General features: G+C 39.1%; 2 protein-coding genes across 5 annotated transcripts; one reads left to right on the forward strand and one right to left on the reverse strand.

Annotated features, from left to right (window-relative positions):
- Nucleotides 1–3,301: 3,301 nt before the first annotated feature.
- On the reverse strand, nt 3,302–14,100 carry klhdc10 (kelch domain containing 10). Of its 3 annotated transcripts, none has more exons than XM_034673277.1 (10): nt 13,787–14,100; nt 11,291–11,404; nt 8,293–8,514; nt 8,006–8,160; nt 7,689–7,837; nt 7,500–7,584; nt 7,030–7,096; nt 6,901–6,948; nt 6,628–6,767; nt 3,302–4,661 (listed from the first exon to the last, which is right to left on the reverse strand). In XM_034673277.1, the coding sequence occupies exons 2-10, from the start codon at nt 11,379–11,381 to the stop codon at nt 4,452–4,454; spliced, it is 1,167 nt and encodes a 388-aa protein (XP_034529168.1). In that variant the 5' UTR covers nt 11,382–11,404; nt 13,787–14,100; the 3' UTR covers nt 3,302–4,451. The 3 variants fall into 3 exon arrangements, with proteins under 3 accessions (XP_034529168.1, XP_034529169.1, XP_034529167.1); XM_034673278.1 differs by lacking the exon at nt 13,787–14,100 and adding an exon at nt 11,495–11,544; XM_034673276.1 differs by lacking the exon at nt 13,787–14,100 and having other exon boundaries at nt 11,291–11,543.
- On the forward strand, nt 13,749–19,382 carry zc3hc1 (zinc finger, C3HC-type containing 1). Of its 2 annotated transcripts, none has more exons than XM_034673275.1 (10): nt 13,749–14,133; nt 15,400–15,499; nt 15,741–15,891; nt 16,025–16,108; nt 16,239–16,366; nt 16,547–16,686; nt 16,919–17,210; nt 17,322–17,525; nt 18,116–18,322; nt 18,437–19,382. In XM_034673275.1, exons 1-10 carry the CDS (start codon nt 14,000–14,002, stop codon nt 18,506–18,508), a joined length of 1,512 nt encoding a protein of 503 aa, XP_034529166.1. In that variant the 5' UTR covers nt 13,749–13,999; the 3' UTR covers nt 18,509–19,382. The 2 variants fall into 2 exon arrangements, with proteins under 2 accessions (XP_034529166.1, XP_034529165.1); XM_034673274.1 differs by having other exon boundaries at nt 13,772–14,133; nt 15,397–15,499.
- The last annotated feature ends 124 nt before the right edge of the window (nt 19,383–19,506 follow it).

Here is a 19,506-nt window from a genome sequence, read left to right on the forward strand (position 1 = left end):
CACTAGAGTACACAGCAATAACTTATTAATACGATTTTCTTTAAGGTAGTATTTTAACATACTGATTCTGTATATAAATGGTGATTTTTGGTGTAATAAATGTTTCCAAAAAAAGTTGGAATGCTGGGAAAACTTTAGTGCAAAAATGTTGAGAATGAAACATTTTATTATTAAAGGAAAAATCTGTGCTAGTTTGAAATTTGATACCAGCGACATATTTCTACTAAGTTTGGACTGGGAAAAGACACTGTTTTATTATGCTAAAAAAAACACCTGGAGGAGCATCTCTCAACTAACTGGAGTCATTTGTAATTGGTAATGATGTTGGATGATCTCATGTTGAAAAATACTAGCATTCATACTGAATATGTTCAAGTTAAACCTGGTAAAATGCATGTTATGGTTTCATTTTGTTTTTCTAAAAGATATGACGGATACATTTTGGAATCTAGCTGTCAAAAAGACATCTCATGGCCTCTCTAGTGGATATGGAATACTGGCCCTTCAAAAAAGTTTCAAATCCCACTAAGAATCAGAATCAGAAACCAGAAATACTTTATTTATCGCGGGGGGAAATTCAGTCATTAAAGTTGCTCCTTTACACAATAATTAAGAATATCAAATAATATTAATAGTAAAAGTAATTCATAAGATATAAATACGAATACAATGAAAATAATGAAAATAAAAGTAAATGCAGAAGACAGAATAAGCTATGTAGAAAATACATGATTGAAGTCCCCGGAGATCAGGAAGAGGGCACTCTGGTGGTCTGTCTGGAGTCTGGCTATGGCAGCGTTGTGAATGTTATCGGGTTGGCAGAGGGGGGATGTAAAAAGGGCTTTAAATGTGAGCTGAAAATGAAACAGTTTCCTCACAATGTTGTTGAGCTGTGCTTTTAAACCACTACAACAAATTGGTGGAATGAAAAGACTCTAAAAAGCTAGGGCTGGCAAGCAGCTCTGTGTTGTGATGGACAAGGCTGCTGCATTTCCATGCAAAGATCCTGGGTTGAAATCCCACGAAGAGCTTAAAATGTAGCAGTAATCATGGTCTGGACTCAAAATCATTTCCATAAACCATTGTGAATGATCAAAAATCAAAAACTGTACCATACATTGAGGAAACCACATACAGTATGAACATTGATCCAGATAGTCTACTTCTCTAGGCATAAGAACTTCTAAGATGAATTGAAGCAAAGTGGTAAACTGTCCAGTAGTCCTGACCAATCAAAATCTGACATTCCTTTTGGAAATCATGGACACTGTGTCATTCACTCTAAAGAAGAGAAGGACCACCCAGCTTGTTATGTGTGCACAGTTCAGAGGCCAGCATCCATGATGAGTAGCTTGCACAGCTGGAAAGGCTCAATTTATGCTGAACAACATAAATGTTGTAGCAACATATGCTGCCATCCAGATAATATCTTTCAGGAAAGACCTTGATTATTTCAGCAAGACAATGCCAAACCACAATCTGCATGTAGGCGAGCCCGGTTTGGCAGAAGCTTCGTCCCATCGGCCATAGCACTGCTAAACAGAATGCCACTGTAATGTGTTCGGTGTGTTTATATGTGTCCGGTGTGCATATATGTGTCCAGTGTGTTCATATGTGTTCGGTGTGTTTTATATGTGCCCAGTGTGTGCATATGTGTCTGGTGTGTATATTTGTGGGATGCGGGGCACCATTGCTGTGAGGCTGGGTGGATGGTTATGGTTATTGTGTTCATACATGTATTCCTGTACAGACGGTGGCAACAAATCTCCTTATTAAGGACAAATAAAGATCTATCTATCTATCTATCTATCTATCTATCTATCTATCTATCTATCTATCTATCTATCTATCTATCTATCTATCTATCTATCTATCTATGTATTACAACAGAATGGCTCTGTAGCAGTATAGTCTGGGTGCTAAACTGGCCTGCCTGTAGTCTTGACTTTTCACCCATTGAAAACATTTGACAGATTATGAAATTAAAAAATACAACAAAGGAGAAATTAAACTGTTGAGCAGCTGAAAACCTATATCAGGCAAGAATCTGACAACAGTTCACTTTCAAAACTCCAGAAACTGGTCGTTTCAGTTCCCAAAAACATTTAGAGTGTTGTTAAAGGAAGAGATGATGCAACATGAAGTACATGCATCAACTTTTAAAAACTTGTTGCTGGCAATAATTTCAAAATGAGAACATATTTTTTTATTGAAACATCCAATAGTTTGTATTTGCATCATTTAAAATTAAATTTAAGGGGCACTGGTGGCCTTGCGGTCTAAGCACCCCACATATAGAGGCTACAGTCTTCATCACAGGAGTCGCCGGTTTGATTCCCAGCCGGTCGACTATTTCCTGCATGTCTTCCCCTGCTCTCTACTCCCCACATTTCCTGTCTCTCTTCAGCTGTCCTATCAAATAAAGGACAAAAAATATTACTTTAAAATTAAATATAAGGTTTACATGATTTGCAAAATATCTGTTTTCATTCATATTTTACACGTCACAAGTTTTAGGATTAGGTTTATACCTTATTAATTAAGTCTAAGGTTTATACTCGTATCAGTATATTGTGCTATTAGCCAAACAAAGGAAGTGTAGGAACAGGGACCTATTTACAGCTCACTTTTATTGACATTGTGCTCAAACACAACATTCACACAAGCCTACTGTACAACATGTTACCTTTAAAACTATGTCCCAAAGTAAAGGTGTGATGAGAATTGAAGAAGAAGGAGGAAGTGACATCATGCACAAAGTGATTTGATTTAGGAAATTAAGGGGCAAAATGTGCAAACAGATCAAACCATCTTCACTGACCACATGACCATATGACTTTTAATTCTTCGTCATCACTCTTTTGTACAGGATGCAACATTTTTTGGTATCAGTTAAATTCAGATCAGTTAAAATTAAAAGAACTTCAGATATGTGTGAACTTGACACACTGTCAGAGGATTTAGGATTAACTGAGTTCCACTTAGTCTGGCTACAGGAACAGAATACTTCTGCATTATTGAAAGAAAACTGCTTTGTTTTAGCCACCCATGTGTTGAGTTATTATGTGAAATGGCTTGTTGAAAATGGCAAAAAAGGTTAACTTACTTGTAAACACAATCTTCAGCGTAAACCCTTTTTCTACACATGCAAATCTGTTATACTGCCTCAATTAGTGAAATTCAGCCTCACTGAAACTCTGAAAAAAGGCACTGCAGTATAAAGAAATATTTATTTTATAACCCTGCTACTACAGCAACTCCCTGTGCAAAAAATGATCCAATGTCACCAACAGAGAGGGCGTTAAAGTCTGAACAGAATGAAGTCTTTATTCAAATAAAAGCATTTTAAAATGAATTCTAAAGAGCACCAAATTCACAGTGATGAGTTGCATGGTTTGGTTCACAAATGAGAGCTGAAAGCTAACAAGATGGAGTTTAGTATTCTTTAAGATACCCACCTTTCTTTGACTCTGGAGAAACAAGGGTTTCCAGACTGGGTTAGAACATAATGTATGATGGGAAATTAAAGGTTTGCAATCTGAGCAAAACCATCATTCAACTTTTTTCACACACTAATGAAGAACAGAGTGTTTCTGCACATTTTAGCTAACTGAGCACTAACAAAAAAACTCCTCAAGGCCATTTTTTAAGAGACAAAAACAAACAACTTCAACTACACAAACATGAAAATCAGTGTGAGTGACTTCATAACTCAGGCAGGTTAAAGCGTCAGGGAGTGGTTTTTTTGTACCATAGTGAGGAAACTGAAACTAAAGGTTGCCTGGAAGGTCACAAAAACATGAATTTGAAACACTTCAGCATGAGAGAATTAGCTAAGTTGTGCAGAAACACAAAATGTCCTACACTTTAAGACTGAAAACATTGCTTTCTTTATAGAATCTATTTAAAAAATGAAGATGAACACAAATATGTAGGACAAAGTGTGCAAACAGCAATATCATCAATATCTGGTGATGAGTCCCCCCTTGAAAACTGATGTAGTCCTTCAAATAAATACACATGCATTCTTCTTTTGCACAGAATTCTTAAAAGTGCGAGAGAAGGCGGGTTTTTTAAAATCAGGAGAGGATAGTCTTTGAATACGTGGTGACAGAAAGTATTTCCAGCTGCCACAGTTTGGAGGATAAGAAGCAGGATTTTGTTTTTAGTTTGACACAAAGGCATCATGTAAGGAACAATGGTGCCAGGGAAAGGTTTGAGTAAAATCCATAAAACATTCCACATTTATTTTCTTTATCACTTAAACTGCGAAAATAAGAGCCAAAAGAAAAAAGGCATCCCATTGTTTATGGTTTTAAGGCCGGGCTACGTTAGGCAGGGGAGGGAGAGGGCATTTCCCCAAGATTTTTTTTCCTGTGATTTAAATAATGTGCTCTGTCATCTCCTTCCGGTCCCATTCGTTCATTGATTCATTAGTCCTTCCTTGCAGCCTATTTCAAGCGTTCAATGAGTTCCTGTGTGAGGCCAAGGTTGAGCAGCTGCATGGTGGGGAGTGAAGTCAGGTGTGGGAAGGCCTTTAGGAGCTTCTCCCAGCAGAGCTCCAGCAGACTGGGTACAGCCAGCCATATCTTAAACAGAGAGCCAGTCCTCTTGTTCTCATGGATGTTCACTACGCCACCGTGGATGTACATACAGCCAGCCTGAAGATAGGGAAGGGAGAGAGAAGGATGTAAAAACCTGTGGGCTTGTGGTTCAATTCTCCTTGTTTGGCAATCACTGGCCATGTAGAAAACTGTTGCCTACATAAGGTGCTTTTCTTCCGAAGGAAATTTCCTCAGGAACTAGTGAATTTTTGGGAAAATATGTGTTTTTCTACCAAAGAACCAGGGTCTAAATTTAGTTCTGGGGTAGTTAATCTCCCGCTGAAAAGCCCCTGTTTAGAGGATAGTACCTTCAAAAGGTCCAGGAACTATGAGGGGCAGGTTCTGCGACACTGAACGTTTCTGATTGGTAGAATAACTGCAGTGTTTTTATTTCACCTGCTGTCCACAATAACATCACACTCAACTGTAATTCACTTCATTTATTACCCGGCTGTCTTACTGATCTTCCGGTTGTGCAAGATGCTTCATTCTGATTGGTCCAAACCCCTTGACAACCCTTTGACACCGGAACCCCTTCAGGATGAGATAAGACCCTAACGCGAAGCGGAGGGGTCTTGTCTCACCCTGTTGGGATTATTTTTCCCATAACAACCTGCTAACCATACATTATCCCTAACTTAATAGCTGTGTAATAATCGTGTTCTCTGAGCCTACTGTGAATGCATCACTATCAGCCTAGTGTTACGGTATAAAGAGTGACTTTGTAAACTGCAGACCTCAGATGAATGTGTCAGTGGTTGTCAAGTTTACAACAGCTATTGAAACATGGAAGGGGTCCTCAGGAATGCATCCTGTTTTAGTTTTTTATTAAGATGTCAAAATATCCTTATTAGATTATCCAATCCCAATCCAATCCATTTTATTTATAAAGCACATTTTAAAAACAACAAGGTTACCAAAGTGCTGCACAACAAATACCAACAGTAGAAATAAATAATGGTAAAATTTAAAATACAGTAAATTAAAAGACAAACAGAGACCAACATAAACTCTCATGCTGTATTAAAAGCCAGGGAGTAAAAATGTGTTTTAAGAAGTGATTTAAAAGTATCCAGGGTGGGGGCCATTTTGACTTGGGTGGGTAGCTCACTCCACAGTTTAGGAGCTACCACTGAAAAAGCTTGGTCACCCCTCGTTTTAAGACGCATCTGATCAGCAGACCTCAGTGCTCTGGAGGGGGCGTAGATGTGTATGAGGTCAGAGATGTACTGAGATGCCAGACCATGAAGTGACTGAAAAAAAACCCATTAAAATCTTAAAATTAATTCTAAAATGGACAGGGAGCCAGTGAAGGGATGCGAGAACGGTGCTGAAATGTTCATGCTTGCGGGTTCCTGTTAAAAGGCGAGCAGCCGTGTTTTGGACTGACTGTAAGCGAGCGAGGGAGGCCTGGTTAATGCCGGTGTAAAGTGCATTACAGTCATCCAAACGGGTCGAGATAAAAGAATAAATCAAGCGCTCAAAATCATTAAAAGATACAACAGATTAGCATCTAATGATCAACTAAAGATGTTTGTGAGGGACACATCTGGCTGAGAGTCGCCAGTTTACAGGGTCGCTGTTTAAACTGAAACACTGGTCAAGTTCTTCTTAGAGGGCTTTGTATTAAAATGGAGCCGATTCTAGCATTCAAAGACATGCTAACTTACTGCAGAGGATCATTAATGGCAGATCTCCAACTCCCTATATAACGACACTACCAGTTATATGTTGGTAGCAGCAGAATATTCTCAACTGTTCTGCAAAAGAGAAAATGATGCAGATCTTGGTGCCATGTAGTCATTAGTATAAATCCAGGAAGGACCGGGTGCCTCTATGCTAACAAAACAACCACAATGACTTGCAAATGCGCATTGCAGAGGTATCATTTTATGACTCAATAAAAGGGTCCACAAAGAAGATAAAGACCAGAGGATGAAAGATTATCTGTCAAGCAGTTTTTTTCTTTTTTAAGCACAGCACAAGTATTAGGAGAGGCTCTGTAGGAAAGTGTTGTACTGACCGGGGTGACAGCAGCACAGTGGAAGTAGGCTGGCTCAGGCATCATAGCTGGAAGTTTGTTCCACTGGAAGGTCTGCAGGTTGATCTTCCAAAGATCAGCTAATATAAGTTCCCCATTGTATCCTCCACAGATAAATACGTCTGCAACAGAGAAGAGATCAGACACTGTTCATGCAGTCAACACATTGTGGATGTGCTTTGAGAAGGAGCCTCTGTTTATCTCTGAACCAGGAGAAAAGATGTGTGTACGCAGGTAATATTTAAAAACTCTCACCACTTCTTATTTGTACACAGCTATGGCACCTCCGAGGAGCAGGATACCCTGTGGAAAGCACAGACATTTCAGAATGGTGGACATGAGAGCAACATGGACTTGTGCAGTAATGAGGTGCAGAATACAGACCTATTTTATCATGAGGTTTTGTTGTAATCTCCTCCCAGGAATTGGTCTCCAGATTGTAAGCATGTATCTGTTAAAAAGACACATCACTGACTGTGAGTCTGAGTGTGGGTTTAGTGCAGTGGTTAGGATGGATTTGGCTTGGGTGCAAAATAAAATTGGATGGTACACAAGTGGAATGATTATTTTGAATGCTTTGATAGCTGCAAAGATCATGGACCTGTTAAAAAAAAATATACGGCAATGTTGAAGGCTTGTTTTCTAATATGTTCACCTTTCCACTTGAATATTTATTGCTCTACACAGCTCATTAATGTGTGATTTCACTCAACTATATTGCTCTTTTCTTCCTCAGCAAAAAAACAGACATGCCATTGATGAAACATAATAATTACAGCCTGCTTGATTCTGCTTTCCATGTCATATAAAGATACATGTAAAAGTTGAAGTGTTAGTTTTAGATTGCGTAGTACCTTGTCTAAAGGGTACGATGTCCAGGAAGTTCCCCCTCCTAGAATGTAGATCCTCTGTCCGTCATGAGCTATTTCATGTCTGTACCTGTGACACAAAAAAGAAAAGCATCCCATATCAGTAATTCACTTCTACAAAGATCCCTTGCTGGGTTTGATCTCAAAGTACATCCAAGGGTAAAAACACCATACCGTTCCTCAGGCAGATCGTCAGGAGGGTTGTTGGGCTTCAGGTGGATCCACTCCCTGGTGGTCAGGTCAAGCCTGTGAAGGTCTGTGCTGTAGATGTAACCTGTTGTTCCTCCAAACACATACAGGAAGCCGTTTATAATAACCATTGCCTGTGGAGAGATAGAAAAACTTGAGTCTGTACAATTTTCAAATCCATACAGTAAGCTTGCCATGTAGCAAAACAATGGCAAACAATGTTTGTTGTGATTTGGCGCTATAGAAATAAAGATTGATTGATTGATTGATTGATTGAATGAAATCAATGACTGGAGTTTTACCTGTCCGTAGATTCTATTGGGCTTCTTCCCTCGACAGTTGAGCAGCGACCACCGCTTGTACTTCACATTACAAACGTGTACGTCGTTGCCATTGTTTTCACCAAAGGGAATCCCAGTGCCCCCAAACACCAGGAGGTTGTTCCCGTGCAAAACAGCTGGAGAAACACAACAACACCAAACTCAATCTACACCTCAAGTTTCATGCCAGAAAACTGATCTTGTTTTCTGTCAAGAATACAAATGAATGCAAGGTGTTGCAAAACTTTAAGAGGTATCATTTTTTTCACCTGACATAGATGCCAGCTCTGTGGGCATGTAGCCCTCCGTGCGAATCTGCTGCCAGCAGCCTGTGGCAAAGTGGTACCTCCACAGTTCCCTGAACAGTGGATAGTCTTCATTCTCTGGGCCTCCTGACTCATCGTAGTCAGGGTTGTAACCTCCAAACACGTACAGGTTAGTGTTGTCAGCGACACAGCGGTGGCCACTGCGGGCAGGGGGAGCACGATGACCTAGGGAGGGAGGAATAAAGTTCACTTGATGAGGTTATGAGAGGAATCATGTAATTGACAGGTATAAGGTAAAGTCATATGTATTTACAGCAAAACTATAGCCACGTTCATCCACTGTTAAAGCATCCTACATCCCTCTTTCTTTGATCATTATGGAGTCATCATAATAAAATAACTGATAGAGACAGAGCAAATGAATGCAACAGCAGCTGCATGACCAAACATACACACAACACAAACTTAGTGCTGTAACACAAGAAAATAAATAAGAAGCTCACTACACTGGATCTTGTATATTTTTGTCTCTCAAACCTTTAATCAAAAGTTCAGAATCTTAGCAGACCATTATTCACTGGAACACTGCCGTCAGATGCTCAGATGAAAACAATTCATTCATTCATCTCGCCCCAAAAACTGACAATAAGTGCATTCAAAGACAAGCTGGGCAAGAAGTTAAAGTTATCAAAGTGTGCTCAGAAAGCTTAATATGAGCACATGCTTCAGGTTAATGTGGATCCATCTCAGATGAATGATGAACCCAAAAGTTCTACAGAAAAAAAGGTTAATAATAAATAGTTATTTCAACAGAGTCTGAATAAAAACACTGGAACACTTGCTATTTCCCAGCAAGGGTCTAGATTATCACACATACATGGCATTATTACAGTGTCACTGAAAAGACAAGAAGCAACAATATAAAACTATCACATATGTTGTTAAAATGGTTTTACAGAAAAGTTAAATTAACTCTGAAAAGTTCTCTACAACAGCTGTGAGCCATCTTGGTTATGTTACAATGTTACAATGTCATTTATCAGACGCTTTTATCCAAAGCGACGTTGGTGGTCGCTGGGTTATAGGACATGTTCTGTAGCTCCATGTCAATATCAGTCAGAGGGACCTTGGTTGGACTGGTTTCTACAAACTGATGGGCCCCAAGTGTGAGTGGCTTTCTCACTCCACAGTTTTATCTGCAACAGCCACAAATGAAGAGAGATCTGGATCATATACGGCACCAAAAGTAACATAACATTTCTCTGTAGCTAGATGAGAGGAGTAAATCATTTTTCAAACAAGATTGATCCCCTTGAGCTATGTACTAAAGTTAACAAACTATTTTCATAAGACTACAAAATACATTGAGGGAATCTTCTCAGAATATACTCTAGCTATGGTGAGCAGCATGACATCAAGTCCAACAGCAAAAAGAGTGTTATAATGATTGTGAAAGCCAAGGATGATCAGAGGCTAAACTTTCCTTCTTTCTGTATCTTTGATCAAGTGCTTGGTGTAGTGGATAAGTCAAATATCTGGGGCACATTATCAGAAACGACTTATGTGATGATGATGATGATCTGCAGCGACAGTGCTGTAAACTTTATTGGCAGCGGCTAATATGCTGGCACGTAAATTTCCAATGTGCACAGATAATGTTAAAACAGAGCTTACTGTACTCCTCTTTATACTGCCCATTTGTGGTGCAGTTACAGCAGAGCTAAAATGAAAAAGCTTCAGGTAGCATTAGTGTTGTAGTACTCGAGATTGGTCTTGGTCTCGAGGTTGCTTATTTCAGGTCTCTGTCTCGTCTTGGAATCAAATTCATTTTTACTCGGTCTTGTCTCGGTCTCGGACACGGGCAGACTCCGTATTTTATATCAAGACCGGTCCAGACCACCACTGATGCACTCTGTGTCCCTGTCATTACTGTGATAAGAGATAAAATGAAACTTAAGGAGTCAAAAGAAAGGCAACAAAGACAAAACCAAACCTTGTTTGTTGCTGTCAATAGTTTTCAAAGCAAACTTAAATAAAATAAACACAAGTCTTTTATTTTGTTTACTCTCATGATGATTTTTCATTGATACATATGGTCTTGGTCTTGTCTTGGTCTTGGTCTTGACTCGGTCTCGGTGCACTCTGGTCTTGGACATGTCTTGGTCTTGGTTAATGTGGTCTTTACTACATCACTAGGTAGCATATAATGATGCATATTGAATTGTCCTTAAACTACCAAGATGGACCAGTGCAAGTTTTATGATTGTATCAAACAATGTCCCTACGTTTCATGCTGTACTGAGAAATTTGATGTATAAATGTATGTGTCGCTAAGCTGATTCAGAAAATGAAATTTTAAGGGAGCTCACTCAGCCCACATTAAGTGACACAAGGTCTAGTTTTGGAAACATTGGAACAAATGCATTGTTATGCTTTAATCAAAATGAATAGTGTAAACTGTTGTCATATGATCTTTTTATTTCTTGCTGGACATGTATTTGACTTATTTCTAGTCTTTTATATTACTCTTGTGCTGATATGGACCTATGGGTCTGAAATAAAGTCTGTCTATCTATCTCAGTTGGCTGCCATGATACCCTCAAAACACAGAGAACCACAAATGTGGCATTAAGCTTTTGCTGGTCAGCAAAACGCAGCCATGTGTGTAAGACCATCTAATGTGTTGGCCCTGCTATTATAAAGGTTTTAAAAGGGTGGACATTGTTAAGATCATTTGTAATACCTTAGACTTGACTTGGTTTTGAGTGATCACAGAATATTAAAAGGTAAACAAGCAGAATTAATGGATGGTGCTAGCTTAAACGCTACGCTTAGCAATGTCAGCAGTGAGGGTAACATGGTAACATTCTTAACATGCATTTGATGACACTGTAAGTGGAGGAGCTGTCCCTGGTCGTACTGTGTTTATTTGACAGACACGATGAGCCATCGTGAAGATAAAATCTATCGTTAGCTCGTCATGCTAATGTTGTTGACCGACCTGCTAACGTCTCAGCGTGCGGCGGCCTGCCTGTCAGTCTCTGGAATCTGTTCAGCTGGTCTGGACTGCGGTCTCCTTCAGCGTCAGACATCGTGTCCCCTTTACAATCCAGTCCTGGTCACATCAAATAAAAACAACATCTGCGAGATTGCTGAAAGAACATCATAAATCATTCCACATTTTAGTCACTTTGAAGCCATTCACATTTTTTCCCCCCCGGCCGACTGAACCTTGACCAATCAGAGGGGTTGTTATTAGGATGTTACGTCATTTGAGATGGGCGGGACCAAGCGCGTGTCTCCAAAACAAAAACATTTTTTCTGTCCAAGTGAAGTCTAGTAAAATGCTGTACGGAAGAGGATTATGGCCACTGAAAAAAATTTAAAAAGATTAATGTCAATTTTTTAGAAATTTATTATTAATCTGGGGAAAAAGTGAGAATTCTGACATCTGACTTTTTTCTCAGAATTCTGACTTTAATCTTAGAATTTTGATTTTAATCTTAGAATTCTGACTTAAATCTCAGAATTCTCATTCAGTTGTTACAGAATGCTCTTATACACAGGAATAAAATAAGATATAAATATGAATGAAATAATATAAATTGGATTAATAATAAGTATATACAGAAACGCAGAATAGTTACAGTTCGCTACGGAAGCACTGGGAATAAAGGTATTGTATACAGGATATTAAAGTGGCAGGGATATTGCACAGTGTATTGCTCAGAGTATTGCACGTTATTGCAAAGATTACAGGATATAGTTCAGTCATCAGAGGGAGGAGTTGTACAGTCTGATTGCCACAGGCAGGAATTACTTCCTGTGGCGTTCTGTGGTGCATTTAATTTTACTGTATTGATTTGATTTGATTTCTAAGTATTTTATTTATAATCGTGCCTTTTATAATTTCACCATTGTTGCTGTTTTCTGTCTCTCTTATTTTGTGAAGCACTTTGGGCTGCATGTTTTTATGTATGAAATGTGCTATATAAATAAAGTTGAGTTGAGTTGAGAGTTGTTGAAATTGTATTTTTACCTAAATATCCATATTTTAAAAAATAATAATTTATTTGTACCACAGCTACAGAGTATAGACACAGAGCATCAGAACCAACCTGAAAAAATAAGCAGCAGTATACTGAATGATTTACGCAATAATACAATCCAAACTCATTTTCATGTCAATAAATAGAAAAATGCACATTGTGTTCAAGATGATGATGATGTTCCCCTCACCCCAATAAATGAAGTTTCTAGTGGTGGGTTTGAGGTTTTGAGGGTGCTCTCAGCGTGAGAGGAAAACAGACCAATTGTTTGACCAACCATTGAGACTGGGTAGTTAATTGGGAAAGTTGAGCCACCAATACCAATGGTTTTCTACATATGTAAGAATGAATGAATAAATAAATACATAAATAAGGCTCCTGCAGGAAACTTTCAGTTTATGTTGGTTTTGGCGCCCCCCCCATGTGGACAAAGTGTTACCTCTTCTCTCTAAGCTGATCTTGTCCTACACGTGTGGTTGAGTTTTCTGACACTAACATAAAAGGCTTGTTACAGAGTATGCTGTCAATCAAATTGTTAGACACATAGGTAGTGTTGGCAGGTATTTAAAGTTAAAAGCCATTGTTGTTGTTGTTGTTGTTTTTGTTTTTGCAGATCGCAAAGAGGCAGCAGTCTTAATTTAAGTCTGCTTCATCAACTGTTAAAACTTTTCACAAGCGCTTTAATTGATCTAGTGTATCAATTTTTAATAAGAAATTAACTGATTCATATTCAACACCAGGATTAGTACCACTGAAAAAAAAGAAAAAATTAAGGTCAATACATTTTTATTATTATTCTGAGAAAAAAGTCATAAGTCTAAGATTGAAGTCAGAATTATGAGAAAAAAGTCAGAATTTAGAGATGAAAATTGAATTGAAGTCAGAAATCTGAGATTTAAGTCAGAACTCTGAGAAAAAAATTTAAATTCTGAGTAAAAAGTCAGAATTCTGAGAAAAAGGTCAGAATTATGATAAAAGGTCAGAATTCTGAGAAAAAAAGTCAGAATTATGAGATTACAGTCGGAATTATGAGAAAAAAGTCAGTAGTATAAGAAAAGAGTCAGAATTATGAGATTAAAGTCGGAATTATGAGAAAAAGCCAGAATTATGAGATTAAAGTCCGAATTCTGAGAAAAAAAGTCAGAATTCTGAGTAAAAAGACAGAATTATGGGATTAAAGTCAGAATTATGATAAAAAGTCAGAATTATGAGATGAAAATTAAATTGAATTGAAGTCAGAAATCTGAGATTTAAGTCAGAACTCTGAGAAAAAAATTTGAATTCTGAGAAAAAGTCAGAATTCTGAAATGAAAATTAAATCGAGTTAAAGTCAGAACTCTGAGAAAAAAGTCAGAATTCTGAGAAAAAAGTCAGAAATCTGACTTTTCTCAGAATGATAATTTAAAAAATATTATTTTTTTTTCAGTGGCCTTTATCATCTTCCTTACCTCTGGTTGTCAGCTGAGATGAATAATTCCTACTTCATGCCTATTTACGATGGACGTTTTGTAAGTTTGCACTGACAGATTTAGAGCAATGACAGTTTTTGCTGGCAGTGAAGAAGAAGCCTGCAGACAGCTCTTTTGTGTTGTAGTCGGGGTCTATCAAAGCGGAACGATTCGTTTCAGGGTTCATTTTCCGGGGGAACCTCAGAGCCGATCATGGCGACTCTCGGCGGCAGTCGTGGGGATCGTCTCGGCAACTCAAATCAACAGAGGTCTTCTATTGCATCGCCGGAGAAAGTTCGTGAACTTCTGAATGATGGCGTTTCATCGACAGCTATCGGATCCCACAGGTGCATTAATTTTAAAGAGTGGCGCGCGCTCTGACTTAATAAGTAGGAGTGGATGTTAGCTAGTGTGCTTAGCCACTTAGCCTGGTACTTCTGCTACTTCAGCCCATGTGTCAGCCTCCTTTGCCCTGAAAAATCTTAACAGCGACAGATTTGGGAGCTTGTATGCCATGTATAAGAGTTTTCGAAGCATTTCATTGTTTGCACTTCTTATTTAGTGTATATACCGGCAGGTTTGTTGTGGTAGCTAGCCGTGCTATCACTGCCATGCACACTTGGAGATAAGGGGGTGGGATCGAAACTTTTACTGAAACATGACACTCTGTTCGTTTGGTATTATTTTCTAGAGTAATGTTCTTTCTTGTCCAGGAATTAATGGCCAGTTTAGGCAAGATCATTTCATTTTCTTCTGTACTTTTTCCAACGAACACTCATTTACACGAGCTACCATAGCTTTACTCCATTGTTATGCAATCTCCATTTATGTAGCATGCTGGATATCTGCTCCTGCTCTCCTGGTAGCTCTCTGTTTTTAATCACACTGTGTATCTTTGGGAGAGATCAGGAATTCTGCATACAAATGCCTTTCAAATGTCATCATTTTATACCCGCTTTTTATTATTTAGATCAGGGGCGTCAAACTCATTTCAGTTCAGGGGCCACATACAGCACAAGTTGATCTGAAGTGGGCCGGACCAGTAAAATTAAACATAATAACCTATAGAGAAGGACAACTTTAAATGTTTCCCTTTGTTTTAGTGCAAAAAAAGTACAAATACATTCTGAAAATGTTCACATTTAATGATCTGCCTTTCTACAAAACAGCTGTTGTATTTTTTGCCATGATGAGTCTCATAGTGGGGCTGAATATTTTACTCTTTAAACCCTGAAACCTGCTGCGAACATACCAAGCTCAAAGGTTACCCACTCACCTGACACAGAGTGTAATGTTTACTGCATAAGAACAGATAGATTATGACAATGAAGAAAGTAAAGTTGACTATTCTGGACCCCTCAGCTCCAGCAGGAACAGTCTGCTTGCTGGACAGTGTTGTATGCAGGGGTGTAGTGCTAGTTTTAGTAGTTAGTGGATCATCTTATAGTGCTCTAAAAAGTCTTTATGAATCTCAACCAGATTATGCAAACGGCAAGTCATTTTTCACTTTGCAAAGTCGCTCAGCGGGCCGGATTGGAACCCTGATTTAGATTTTAATGTAAAGAATGGGGAAACTGAATGCCTGTTTTCCTTTTGTGTGTGTGTTCCAGCAGACAAGGAGATCTGAATGTCCTGGAAGTTAAAAGCAACACTCAAGCACCATGTGAGGCAACGAACAAGGAAGCGTTTTTCTCCAGAGTGGAATCATATTCAATATCCTTTCAGTTACTGGGACCTTTGACAGAAAATGTATGGTACATGAAGTAGATTTTTTTTGTTGTGACTATGTGAAAATTATGAATACAATTTGTTTTACTAATTTTGATTGCGTATGTTAGGATGTTTAATTGATCCTCACATGGAATGTACATAAATCTACGTTCATTCAGAGTTATAATGATTTAAGTGAGAAGACTTATTTTCTGTCGGGGAGACATTTTCCTTAATATGGTACTGTTTGAAATGGGCTGGCAAACCTCGCACACTGTCCCCCCTGATTTGTGCCAGATATGGCTGGATAAATGTCGGCTGTGATATGCTCAAGTGCTCTAGCTGCCAGGCTTTCCTTTGTACATCCCTACTACCAACTTTGGATTTCGAAAAATGTGAGTAAAACCCTAAAGCAGCACAAGAAGACAATGTCAGAGCTACTGCACACTTTTCTTTGGCAAGGTTACTCTGATGTTGTAACTCTGCCAAAAATGAAAGGTCAAGCAACTCTCCCTCTTTCGTTATTAGATGAATCCCGCATTGCAGAGATACTGAAACAGCTTCAGACGCAGCATGAGAAGTTTTGCCCGTGGCCTGACTTTCCATGCCCAGGTAGGTGCAAACATTTTGTAATGAAAGCATTGATTATTAATCATGATTCCTAAAAGGACCATGTTGTTTGAGCTGAACTGACTCGTAACTATTAGCATGATGGTCAAAGTAAATGTTGATGCCCTTTCAGAGAGACTATGGCTGGTTCCAGACTGTGAGCCACAAGCACTTCTTACTGCCTTTGTGGAGCGCTTCCAGAGCGCCTGTCTGCTTGCACAGCAGCTGCCAGCCATGAAGCCGGAGCAGCTGAAATCTATGGTGAGGCAGCAGAGGCATCATTTTGTGTTCAGAAAAAATACTTAGTGAAATAACCTTTTCAGAAAGTTATTGAATGGAAAGTCAGATCTGTTGAAGGAAATATTAACTCTACACATAGATGTTTAAAAAGAAAGATTTTCAGCTGTTGACATGTCTTTTACGTCCACTTTTCCTTTGCAGGCACTGACCGAGGATGTCGTGAGTGTTTTATTGCAGCTGATTGAAGAAGAACAAAAAAGGAAGAGAGTGACTCTATGTACTGAACCTTTGGCAGTCCAGGTGGCTGCATGTATTGTTTCTCTATGTGGATGGGCTGCAAGGTGAGATGAAACTCCTCTACTGCTGTTGTTGTCTCCTTAATAATTCCTTAAATGTTTTACGGTCACAGTATCTAGACAATCTGATATTGCCATTAATCAACCTAAGACCACAAAAATCCTCGATGGGGTGCTTGTTTCTTTTAAGAAAATCTAGAAGAGATAATTCAGAATGTGGTGAACATGGCACCGTTTTTTGATGTCATATTTGAGCCACACATTTTTCTTTCTCTAGCCCAGCTGTGAAGGCCATGAATCTGCCTATCCTCACCTGTTCGTACTGTATGCGCAAGGTGGGTTTGTGGAACTTCTACCAGATGGAGGGACTAGCATTGGAAGAAGAAGGAGATAGTGTGCACAACAGTGGAGGCTCCTCTGCTCAACAAACAACAGTTACTGCCTCAGCAGCTACACATGAAGGTCAGGGGGACCAGCCTGCCTCAGCCTCAGCCTCAGCCTCATCCACCCCTGTTACAACTCCTTGTCGCATGAAGCTGAGGAGCCAGGACTCCAGCCGCTCTGACCAAGTAAGCTTTGAACTTGAATTTGAGCATTCACTTACATTACCCTGTGTTTAACAGATAAATTAAATCTGTCGTGTGCTGCATTTTCACCATGCTCTTGTGTCTGCATTGCAGGGTGAGGGAACTTCCTCCCCTGTAGGTTTGCGCGCCCGAAGCAGGGACTCTCCAAGTCCCAGTGAAGACATGCCAAGTCCTTTGACAAGAGGTAAAAGGGCCGCAACACGAAATCAAGGACAAGGCGACAACTCTGGGGCTGAAGGCACTTCCAGCCCACAAAACCCTCCGAAACGGATGTGCCTCTCATCAGTTGGTGCTACTGTAAGAACTTGCATTACTGCTGATGTCACGTCTTGTGTTTCCCATTGGGAGTCCATATTTTGACTTATTATAACAGGGCTACTCATCATTACGACAATATCAACATTATTTATACTTGCATTTTAGATGAGGCTTTACATTGCTTCATGCAAGTATCACAGTTTCAAGTCTACCTCTGCAGTATTACTTGCGCCTGAAAGATTTTTCCACATTCATATTAGTCGAGAAATTTGTTACCCTGAAATCAGTTTCCAAAATTTTTATTAAAGGGGCTTCAGCAATTGGCAGTGAGGAATTGCAAAAAATCTTAAAATCACAGCATTCAAGCAATGTTTAGCAATGGTCGGATCACAGAAGGTTAATGTACATTTACGCAAACCTCTGAAATTTCATTCAGTAGCATGAACCTAGCAGAACATCACAGATGTTTCCCAAAGAATACAGAATCAGTTTTTCCTTTTTTAATGAAAGAAAGAAATCACATTTCCTCATCCATCCACGTCAAGACTAGACTAAAAGAAGGTTTTGCATTATTCATTTTGAATTGGGAATCACAGACAGCATTTTAACCCACTTCTCTGAATATTCAGGATGGGCTCTTGCACAAGAATTCTTTTGACCCCCTTGCACAGCACAGAGACTGGTGTCCCTGGGTCTCTGTGGGAAAGGAGAATGTTGCGCCAAGGACCATCCCCTTTTTGGATGGAGGGCTTCATCAACAGGGCTGGAAAGCTGCTCTTGACCTCCTCATGCCCATGAAGAAGAACTCTAATATAGCTGGAGGGAGTCCGGCACAGGCAAGTCAAGAACTCAGAATTTTGCAACTGAAATAATGCACAGCTATTTATGCTTACCAGAGCTAGCACTACCTCCTGATATTACATCTTATATTTCTCTGCTCTTCCTCACAGGGCCCTCGTGACAAGTCTAAAAAGGTGTTTGCTATATTTCGTCAGTGGCAGGTATCCTCTTTGTCTCAGTAGATCGTTTTCCATTGAGACAGCATCGCAACACTGATTTGATGAACTGATCTCCTCTTGTGGTACAATGTCCGGACTACCAACGACAGGAGCGTCATAACATATCATTGCATGCCATCCCTTAAATCTGTGTTTACAGTCAGTGTTTCTGGTGGGAAATAGAGTTGATTGTGTCTTCAGTGTCTTCTCTGTAAAAAGTGAAGTATGTGAAGGATGCCGGTGTGGCTTTAACACATTTAAACTGGGATGTGCAGACACTGGGGGGGCTAATAAGCCTTATATCCTGTGTAAGTAGACTTCAAGTAGAAGAACACATCTTGGCATTAAAATTGGCTACAAAGAAGACATCTTCTATTAACCTCTTATGAAGTCTGCTACATTTGTCCTTCATGACATCGTGATGGTCTGGATTTCTGTTGGTTATAATAAACAAGGAATTCCTGATGGTGAGAAAGAGCCAAATGGCTCGACACTGGAAAGGTAATGTTTACCTTCAATGTACGTTGAGTCATTTGAGTAAACATTAACCCCAGACAAGCAAAAAAAAAAAGAAAAAGCTGTGAGGAAGTTATTTTTGTGTGCGTGTGTACTGTTAAGGATACATGTTCTCTTTGGAAAGAACTGAATTCTTTTGGAGTATTAACTTTTTTTTTTTCTTCATTTAGTCAGTGCTAGAATCCTGCTTCTGGCAGGAAGAGAGAACCATGTGCCATGTACTTCAAACCTGTTTTAAATTAGATTTAGAATGCCTGTATTTCCTCTTTTGCCTTTCTGTGACATTTCATTGCTAATGCAGTCTTCTCTATCTTGCATGTGCTGATGTCTCAGCAGAGAGAAAAAAGGGTTTAATAAAATGCTCCTCTGAAAGTTTGTTTCACATGTGATTCCTCTGGATAATTTGACCAAACAAAATACGAGTTTGAAATACATGTTCATTACTTTCAATTGTGGTTTGCAGGATTTTTATAAACATGTTTCAAGCATCAAGTTTCTTTGTTATT

The sequence above is a fragment of the Notolabrus celidotus genome, chromosome 21 (assembly GCF_009762535.1).
Source record: "Notolabrus celidotus isolate fNotCel1 chromosome 21, fNotCel1.pri, whole genome shotgun sequence".
Lineage (NCBI taxonomy): Eukaryota > Metazoa > Chordata > Actinopteri > Labriformes > Labridae > Notolabrus > Notolabrus celidotus.